The 10,310-nt window shown below is 42.6% G+C and overlaps 1 protein-coding gene across 1 annotated transcript in view; it reads right to left on the bottom strand.

The window, feature by feature from the left end:
* ryr1b (ryanodine receptor 1b (skeletal)) overlaps positions 1-10,310 on the bottom strand; it is a 127,785-nt gene that overhangs the window by 6,124 nt on the left and 111,351 nt on the right. Inside the window, exons 87-102 of the mRNA XM_017308129.1 lie at positions 9,560-9,688; positions 8,521-8,625; positions 8,297-8,326; positions 7,995-8,024; positions 6,785-6,866; positions 5,403-6,706; positions 3,963-4,042; positions 3,073-3,247; positions 2,864-2,950; positions 2,287-2,541; positions 2,078-2,208; positions 1,936-1,978; positions 1,651-1,784; positions 561-621; positions 340-486; positions 10-266 (exon numbers count right to left, since the gene is read on the bottom strand). Of these exons, the coding sequence (XP_017163618.1) occupies positions 10-266; positions 340-486; positions 561-621; positions 1,651-1,784; positions 1,936-1,978; positions 2,078-2,208; positions 2,287-2,541; positions 2,864-2,950; positions 3,073-3,247; positions 3,963-4,042; positions 5,403-6,706; positions 6,785-6,866; positions 7,995-8,024; positions 8,297-8,326; positions 8,521-8,625; positions 9,560-9,688 (3,050 nt within the window). The remainder of the gene's footprint in view (positions 1-9; positions 267-339; positions 487-560; positions 622-1,650; positions 1,785-1,935; positions 1,979-2,077; positions 2,209-2,286; positions 2,542-2,863; positions 2,951-3,072; positions 3,248-3,962; positions 4,043-5,402; positions 6,707-6,784; positions 6,867-7,994; positions 8,025-8,296; positions 8,327-8,520; positions 8,626-9,559; positions 9,689-10,310) is intronic.

Genomic DNA, 10,310 nt, shown 5'->3' with positions numbered 1-10,310 from the left:
TTTGGGAACCACTGGGGGTCCCAGGAGAAAAGGTTTGGGAACCACTGGGGGTCCCAGGAGAAAAGGTTTGCACTGGACCGACTGGTAAGGTCTTTAAGTGTTGCTGTTTTCCAGAGCTGATCTCCACTCACAGTCATCATGTCGTCGCACTTCATGTCCGGCTCGTCCTCGTCCTCGCTCTTGTTGTAGAACTTGCGGAAGAAGTTGAAGGCCACCACGGTGTAGAGGTACACCACCACAGCCAGCAGGCCGACCGTCATCACCAGCTGCAGATGACACTCGGGTCAGACACCAGTTCACCCCTAAACCCCCACAATGCACCGTTAACGGGCGCGCCACCTGTTTGCCGTTGTGGGTGACGGAGGACAGAATGGTCCGCAGCGTTTTGACGCCCATGGCGATGTCCAGGAGATGGCAAGCGAAGAAGAAGTTGTTGTAGTGTCCAAGCATGGACATCAGCATGTACCAGACCAGGTACAGGAATGTCTGACAGGTGAACGAAGGAGGATTAGCAACATCAGACCTGATATTCTGACGTCCAGGCGGCTAGTTTTACTCACATTGTCAGTGAAGACGACCCCGAACTTCCAGATCTGATATTTGATGTCAATAGATGTTATCCTGCAGAGAGAGGAGAGACGAGTAGCTCTTAGTCCGTTCTGATTTAGAGGTTAATTATTAGGCTTCTTTGAACAGGTCAGGATAGATCTATGGCCTATACAAAACGTATTCATTTTTCTCACAAAATCATTCTTTGATAATGGGATTTCGGTGCTTAGTTGAACCTGTACGGAGCTGTTTTAGGGCGTCTTGTCACTTTAAATCCCAATAAGCTGCTGCAGGCCACGCCCCCATATCAACGTTTACAGTCATGACCAGCAGCTGGTACGTCGGCTAACGCTCTGGAAGCGTCCGGCAACCATCCACCACAGCAGCAAAAGTTACACACAGCAGTCCTGTACCTTTTCAGGCTAAACATGCTAGTATGTTACTAGCATTGCTCGAGTTGATTCAGCAGTTTAGTTTCAGAACAGCGTACAAACTTAATTTAACTAAGAATACGTGTGGTGTTTTAGAGTGTAGAAAGAGTTGCGTTCCGTTGGGGTTGCTAGGTAACAGGGGGCGTTCCGTTGGGGTTGCTAGTTAACAGTGGGCGTTCCGTTGGGGTTGCTAGGTAACAAGGTGCGTTCCGTTGGGGTTGCTAGGTAACGGGGCGTTCAATTGGGGTTTCTAGGTAACAGGGGGCGTTCCTTTGGGGTTGCTAGGTAACAGGGGGTGTTCCTTTGGGGTTGCTAGGTAACAGGGGGCGTTCCGTTGGGGTTGCTAGGTAACAGGGGGCGTTCCGTTGGGGTTGCTAGGTAACAAGGGGTGTTCCGTTGGGGTTGCTAGGTAACAAGGGGTGTTCCGTTGGGGTTGCTAGGTAACAAGGGGTGTTCCGTTGGGGTTGCTAGGTAACAAGGGGTTGGGGTTGCTAGGTAACAAGGGGTTGGGGTTGCTAGGTAGTGGCGCAGCGTGACTATTGAGAGATTTTTGACACCAAAAATAAAACATGAACTCATAGCCAGAGGGTGTTTCTTTAAGCACTGGGTTGATTTCAGAAGCAGAAGAAACCAAAATGGAAACCCAGACGTCTGGACTAGCTGTGCGTACCAGCTGAACATGGAGGTGTCCGGTTCCGGTTTCTTCTCGTGTGTCATGGCGCTGACGTCCAGCGACGCCAGGTCCATGCCCAGCAGCTCGGCGATTCTCTCTCTGCCGTAGATGTCGCCGTATTTATCCAGAACCTGGACGTCACGCGGAAACGTTTGGGTGAATTAAATTCAGTAACACTTCACTGATGCCAACGGGAAATTAAATGTTGGTGTAACTAATTTTAATTAAAATTCTTCAAAGAGTCATTGTAGACGGTGATGGCTGTTGGCATCTTAAACTCACCTTTCTCTTCACAAACTTGTCCCAGTAGTTATTTGGGAAGGTTCTGCATTCAGATAGAAGAGTAAAAAACACTTTAATAAATCTTATTCTCCTTAACTGCAGCTAAATAAAGCATACAGGGATATTTTTGGGCATTTCTTACGGCGTGTTGAGGACCAGTCTGTCCCACTGGCCCTTGATGTCGTCGTCCTCCGGCTGCTCAGTGACATAAAGTCCATCAAACTCCAGCTTCCTGGCCAGCTCCTTCTCTCTCTTAAAGATGACCAGAGGAACCTGCAGGGACCAGAAGACACGATGAGGCTGAAACCAAACGTCTCGGTGCAGCGGAGGAGGAGGAGGAACGGCCCAAACCTTCAGGCAGTTGTAGCCGATGATGCAGAGGAAGGAGATGATGGTGTGGACGATGGCGAGGAAAGACAGCGCCGGCTCCATGTAGCCGGTGCTCTCTTCCAGGAAGTAGTACAACGGGCCCTCTTCGTCATCATCTTCCCCACCTTCCTCCAATCCGGACCCGTCTTCCTCGGCGCCGGAGCCTTCGAACAGGCCGGAGCCCTCAAACAGACCAGAGCCCTCAAACTCCTCCTCACCCGGCGGAGAGTCGGACACCTGCAAAGGTCCAACAGGGAGTGAGACCCCAGGCCTTTTGGGGGGACCATCGATACGCGACTGGAGGTCGTGACCTTTGCTAAGCATCGAGTCAGATGGGAAAATGAAACAAACACACAAAGAATCTGAAAAAGTGTTTCCATCGACTATATAATTACATAATTTCACATTTCGAAAAGAAACATAATAGAAACACGTAAATAAAAATAAAAAAAAGCGTCACTAGCTACCAAGGCTAATAGGTGATGCCAAACCCAGCAACGTATATCTATGGGAGGAACATATTTTATAAATAAAACTATATAAATCTACATTTACTGACCTTGTAGAAGAGCAGGATGAAGTTCAGAGCGAATGCGATGAACAGAGCCAAAAACCGCAGGTTGTAGAAGTTACGAGAGAGGTAGTTCTGGGAGGAAACACAGAAATCAGAGCGTTTAATGAAATAAAATCAGACCTTCTGGGTTTATCTGCGTTGGATTTAAGGCTTGTATCTCGGATTCGGTGCTGTGAAGACGGAGAGCGTCTCACCATGAATTTAATCCTCTGCACCTCCAGCTCGTTCCACAACTCAAAGCCGCCCTCGGCGGGTTTCTTGTCCTTCTTGGTTTTTGTTTTCACCGTTTTCTCCTCGACCTCCTCTGGTTCTTCTTCCTTCACCTCGGGTTCTGGCTCCGGTTTCTCCGACTTCTCTCCATTCTCAATGCTGGGGAAAAAAAAAAACAGACCGGCTTGACATCTGATAACAGCAACCAGACACGTAAACATTAAAGGGGACCTTTTACGCATAAATCACTTTTTGCACGTTTTTATACTTCCGTTTGGGTTTTAAATGCTTCTTTAAAAACAACAACAAAAAAAAAAACACACCCGGCTGTTTCTGGGCTGTAAGTTAATATTTTCTATCATCTGAAAAATGAGCCGTTTCAAAAATCTCCCAATTGTTAAGTCGCTTTCCACAGGAACTGCGCCGTTACCTAGCAACCCCAACGGAACTCCCCTCGTCGCCTAGCAACCTGTGCAGAGTTCCAGCTCGTTTTACCGCTGTATGCGCTGTACAATGGCTGCTGGTAAGAACAAGTGTTTTGTTGTTGACTTACCATCCAGAAATCACTTACTATAGTCTTGTTAGTTGTGAAGTAAGCTCCACCAATGCTTTTCAAAGATGTACGGCTGTATAACTGCGCAACTGTTTGCAGCCATTCTCACATGCGAGGGAAAACATTGAGTTGAGTTGGCTTAACAAGCAGCAGCTTATTAAGTTTAAAGTGATAGGCCATAACTGTACCTAACCTGTTCAAGGAAGCATAATAGGTCACCTTTAAGAAAATCTGCAAACAAATCAAAGACGATCCTGGCTTTTAGACTTTAGATTAAATATTTATCTTTATCCTTCGACCCTCAGCAGGTTTGAAACTCACTCGGCCTTCTCCGTCTCCTGGGGAACCTCTTCTTCTGCTTCGACTTTCTCCTCCTCTCCTTGTCCTCCCACTGCGGTCAGCTGTTTGAGTTACAGTAACAGAAGATTTCTGCTCCAGCTTTTGTCTCAATAGCAAAAACATTTTTACAAAATAAATCCAAACCAAATTCATGTTCAAGTTTATTTTTAAAATTGGGACAGTATGTACTAATGAACGTTTGTATGTAAATAGCCATGTGGTTCTTTTCCATCTTTAGTCCCACTGGCAGGTTGATTGTTTACCACAATAATAAATAATAATAAATACAAGAATAAAAAATGCAAACATCACTAATAAGAAATACATAAAAGCACATTAAAATCTATATTTTCTTACATATACTCCATATTGACATGTATGGCTTTCCAAGAGCCAGTTCTTTAAATGTTGTTTTTTTTAATGAGATGAGAAATTAAAAGTTATTTATGTTACTATGAATTGTATTCCACACTGCAGAAACACAAAATCTTACAAAGTATTTTTGGTCTAGTTTCTAGTGAAAACATCTGAGTTGACGTGAAATAAAACAAAAATAAATTATAAGTAAATTTTCAGCAATATAATATATGAGTTTGTTTTAAGTAAATAATTCCTAAATATTGATACAAAAGTTCCACTGGTAGAATGTTCCACTGCGCCGTTACCTAGCAACCCCAGCCAAGCCCAGCCCGTTACCTAGCAACCCCAKYCAAGCCCAGCCCGTTACCTAGCAACCCCAGCCAAGCCCAGCCCGTTACCTAGCAACCCAGTTCTAGTTCCACTTGTAGATTAGATTATTTCACTTAGAAGACACTTAGAAGAGTTTGTTTTAATAATAATCCCTTAATATTTATGAAAAAGTGATTCCATTAGCAGATTATTTTTGGCAGGACATTTTCCCATGTTATTCGTGAAAACAATCTGCTGACGAAACTAGAACTTTTTATCAATACTATGAAATGGTATTGATAACTTGGAACAAGCTCGAATATCTTGCTGAAAAGTTAGATGTAGATTTGCTTTGTCTTATTTCTCATTTGTGCTTTTTTTAAAAAAAATAAATTGTTGAAATAGCGATGAAATGTTTTATAAGCCAAAATAAAATCTTGAGACTTTACGTTCTTGTTTTTGGAGTATCTAGGCGTTGATGATTTTTGTGTAAAAATACAAGAATCACTTATTACCCAATGAATGTGTTCATAATCACAGTACAATACTTTGATCTGCATCTCAAAAGTCATCAAAGTATGAAAAAACTGAAACTATTACTATAAATAATAAAAACTAAAACTAAGCAATATTTATTTAACCAATAAAAACTAGCAAACACACTGTAAAAAGCTAATTAAAACTAACTGAATTAGACCAGAAAGTCATAAAGAAGTAAAACTGACCTATAATGATAAAACCAGAACAACTCACCAGCTTCCTCTTCAGCAGCGGCGTTCCCTCTGGAGTTGGAGGCTCCTCTGTTGTCGTTTCTCCAAAATCTCCGAGACCTCCCGGTTTGTCGAACCCAGGCAGACGCCCACCTTCCCCTTCCTCGCCATCCTCCTCTTCTTCCTCTCCTCCAGCCGTGTCCAAGTGGTCCGACCCTCCATCCACTTCCTGGACCTCTCTAGCTCCGGGTTCGGGTGGCAGGTCTCCATGCACCTCGTCCTGGGTCGGATCCGGCATGCTGGCTAAGATCTCTGTGACCGTCATCTTCTTGGCTCCCTCCACCAGGCCGCCGCCGAACAGAACCTTCCAGATGAGCGTGAAGAAGCCCTTGCACACGTTGTAGACGAAGATGAGGATTCCCATCAGAACCGTGTAGACGAACGTCACCAGTCCGATCACCATCTCCTTCACCGTCATCCTCCGGAGTTTGCGGTACTTGCGCCGCAGGTTACGGAAGGTGAACATGCCGAAGAAGTTCATGACGCTCTTCATGAATTCGGCAAAGGCCGATGCCGACTCCGGAACGGCGGCCTCGCCGTTGCCTTCCTCGCCCTCTCCAGACTCCGCCTCCTCTCCGCCGCCCTCCTCCTCATCGTCTTTCTCTTCCTCGCCGTCTCCCTCGGGCTCAGAGATGGACGCCGCGATGTTCATCTCAAAGATGGTGTCCTCGCAGAAGTTGACGAACATCTCCATCTTCTCGCTCTCGCAGCCCTCGTTGACGACGTCGAAGATGAACTGCCGCTTCGACTCCCTGACCTGCGGCATTTCCCACTGGTTCCTGTTGGCCTCGCTGATCTCAAAGTAAATGCGCTCAATCTTCCGGCTGGCCCCCATGATCTCGATGCGGCCGAGGAAAGGCCGGAAGTAGTTGAGCACGCTCTCCGCCTGCTCCAGGAAGTTCTGGAGGCGTGTGTCGTGGGGCACGTGCTCAGACAGGTTGGTCAGCAGGACGGCGATGTTAAACCCGATGTCTTTCGCCGGTTCCTGGAAGCGATCTGCGAATTCCTCAAAGTTGATCATTTCATTCTCGTCGGCCTCAGAGCAGGAGAGCAGGAACTGGATTTCTGATGGGGAGTACTGCTTCTGACTGTCCATGGCCTTGGAGAAATCCTTCTTGGAGATGAGTCCGCGCGGATCCGTCACATAATCCCGGAAGGCGTCGGACGCCACGATGTCTTTGAGCTTGAGGAACATGTCGAAGAACTTGAGGATCATCTCCACGTTGCTGGAGGATTCCACCAACATGTCAACCATTTGCCTTGCAATGGTGCCGTTCACAATGTTACCTAAAAGCAGCAAAGTGTGGGAACATATTAGGACATTTCAGCCAAAACAGAAAGAAAATCTGCAGCTAGAGAGCCAACCTTCAAGTAGAGACAGCAGCATGACCACCATGTCCTTCTGCAGGTCCAACAGCTCCTTCAACAGGCCGATTTGACTCGAATCCTGCAAGATAAACACGCCACAAATTATACATTCAGCTACGCTTCATGGCTTAACTGACAGATACGGGTACTTCCAATGGTGGGCACTGCCAGCTAAAATGTTAGCTGCGCTAACCCTAAAGCACTAATCATAAACATTAGCTCTGCTAATGCTAAAGTGCTACACCAACACGGTATTTAGTGGAAGCTAATTCTAAATACTAATACGCTTTTACTCTTACTTGAGTAATGTCTTGGAAACACACACGTCCATTCTTTCACAAATGTCTGTAGGAGCCAAAGTGATTATTTATGTTTCACATCTGAGGGCAAGGAAATGATTGGAACAAGTAAATTAGATGTTTTAGTCTAGTCACAAGCACTTTTTTATGCCATAAAAGTACATTTTATTTTTATTCATTAGCTTTGAAAACAATCAAATTAGCTTATTTGTGTTTGTAATGTCAAGATTAATATTTTTTGTGGTGCTAAAGAGTGATAAAAGATGGCACCGCTAACTAGAAACGTCCGCTAATGCTAAAGTGCTATGGCAACACAGTCTTTAGCAGAAGGTAATGCTAAAGTGCTAACTTCATATCAAATTTTATCTGCCCTGGAAAGTCTACACCCAATTTAATTGTGGCGTTATAATGAGTTACATGTTCTATAACGCCGTTAGGTACTGTATTTGTGTTTATATCTAGTTTTATTTTTATTTTATTCACGTATGTTGGCGCTAAATATTTTCAAAGTTAGCAAAAAAATAAAAATGAAAAAATTAGCTCTGCAACCAGCATATTAGGTGAAGTTTCCCCGCCACCACATAGATATACGGGGGAAGCTAAGTGCGCTAAATATTTTTAAAGTTAGCAAAAACTTAGCTCCACTTTAATGTGTTAGCATATTAGCAGTTGGTTGCAGCTCCCACTTAAGTATCTATTTATTTGAATCAAAATAGCTACAAAAGCTCAAGCATAAATGATGAGACACGTTCAGCTTCTCCTTCAAATATTCCGTTAGTATAACTTTTAAACATTTTAAAAGTTAGCAAAACAAAAAATAGCTCCTCTCTTAACAGATTAGCGAAAGTGTGCCCACCACTGGGTGTCTCTTTTGAGAGATTTGTATAAAGATAAATCTAAATCACTACCTCAGAGTGTGTTCTACTCCAAAAATGATCCTGGGTTTGCATTTATAGACAAAGAATATTCATGTTTAGCATCACAGATATTACAATTAAATTAAATGGTGGGAAGAAGGACAAAAAAAATGAAATATTGCAAAGCTGTTTGTGGAAAAAAGGGCTGCAGGATGGAAGAAATAAGCAACTGATCATTACCAGAAAACGAGAGGAATAAATCAATGATGCAGAACTGAATGCTGAACTGAAAACGACGGTAAAGCATGCGTTGTCCTCGAAGAAGCGTGACAGAACTTTGAATAAAATCTTACGACATTTCGTTGTCCAGGATCAGGGTGCATCTAACAGGATTACACATATTATATTAGATTTAAACCTTTTTACATCTCAGTAAAGAACAGAGTTCACACACTGCTTAAGAACAGCCAATAAAAGCAGCAAAACACTAATAAAAATTAACATTTCTGAGTGTTATCACTGGATGTCACCCTAGGTAACTAGGTACCCGTTACGTCAGTATTTGATTTTTCCTCACCTGCGCCAGTTTCATCATCATATGAGCAAAAACATGGAGGAAACCCACAACAGCGTCCCACAACCTGCTGTGGGCCAGAGACTGCTGGTTACCAGTGCAGGGGCCCTGAAACACACAAAACATCAAACTGCATGTTTTTAAAATGAAATCTTTTCACCTTCCAGACCCAAATTATTCTACAGACACGCTGTCTTTTGACATCTCCCTGCTGGAGGGCAAGAAGCTGCTCGCTAACGATGATTAGCATTTGATTTAGCTGTAAAGTTGTCAACAAAACATGCTAAATCTTCAATGTAGCAAGGACATATAAAAGAAGCAGGGACGCAATGCTTTGCTATTGTCAATACCACGACAATTCGATAACGAGGTCAGCAAAAGGTTTTCATTAAAACAACAATAGCGAGGGAGGCTATGCTAGCTTGACTTTGACAATTTTAACATGTGGACGCGCTGCAGAATTCTGTGTTTCTGTTAAATAACAAAAAAAAGGTGACCCTCACATCAACTCTGACAGATCATCAGTAGATCATCAGTAGACTAAGTGTTTAAATGAGCTAATCAACCACCACAGAGTTAGCTTAGCTAATAGCGGCGGTAGCTAACCTGCCCAGCGATCACTTTTTAATAAACATAAAACTAACAAGCTGAATTTTCTGTTTGTGTCTAAAATATTTGAGCGCTTTTTGGTGTCGAATCCGTTGTTGTCAGTTGCTATGGCAACAAGTCTGCATGTATCATAGCCAACGCAGACAGCAAGAAAAAAAAAAAGAATGACATGAATGGTTTTGAGTTGTCCAACTGTGGCGTACGGCACTGAATTAGTGCCACGTTACATCTCCAGGTTTCATTTTGTTAATGACGTTCTTGATGGAAAGTAAAAAAAATCGTGATTTTTTCCCTCCCGTTTTGCACAAATCCGCAAAATTTCCGGATGTAAATAACGACACACAAAGTGTCTTCAACATTCAGAGCTAATTTAATCCACGTTTAGGTTTGTCTGCAGGAATGAAACGAGGCTCGACTGTCAGCAGCGCCTCACCTGGATGTACTCAGTCAGGCTGTTGAAGACTTGCTTGGCCACAGTCATGGCTTTGGAGAAATTCCTCTTTCCAGGCTCATCGATGATGTCTTTCCCAGAGTAATACCAATAAAAATCGCTGATGGACTCCTGGACATTTATATATATTATAAAGTTATCATATTATTGTTATTCCTGCCTTATAATGCAAAAACACAAAACCTTACACAACAATCTAGTAAATAAAAAAGTTAAAACTTGATCCTGGTAATTATATTTTGCATTGATTAATAATAATAAAGCAACTCTGAAAATATCAAATGAGTAACTGTAGTTTATATATATATTTAATTATATGAAATACATAAACAGTGTTATTTATTTTCAGTTCGGTCACTGATACACTGCAAAAACACAAACTCTTACTAGTATTTTTGTCTAGTTTCTGATATAAATATCTTAACACACCTGACTAAAAACAAAATTAACTTACAAATAATTTGTCAGGAGGACATAAGGTGGATATAAATATTAAATATTCTTTAATATTTGTAAAATAGTTCCGAGTTCCTCTGGCAGATTTCCTGATAACATGGGAAAAATGTCTTATTTATAAATGAAAAATATAAATGCTCGGGAATTATTGACTTAAAACAAGATCCTAAATCTGGAAAGTTACTTTAAGTCAGTTTTGTCTTAATTTATGTGGACTAAGATATTTCCATGAGTAACTAGACAAAAATTCTTGGTGATATTTTGTGTTTTTGCAGTG

The sequence above is a fragment of the Poecilia reticulata genome, linkage group LG13 (genome assembly GCF_000633615.1).
Source record: "Poecilia reticulata strain Guanapo linkage group LG13, Guppy_female_1.0+MT, whole genome shotgun sequence".
NCBI lineage: Eukaryota > Metazoa > Chordata > Actinopteri > Cyprinodontiformes > Poeciliidae > Poecilia > Poecilia reticulata.
The sequence above is the reverse complement of the archived record's forward strand: the minus strand, read 5'-3'. Positions and strand labels throughout refer to the sequence as shown.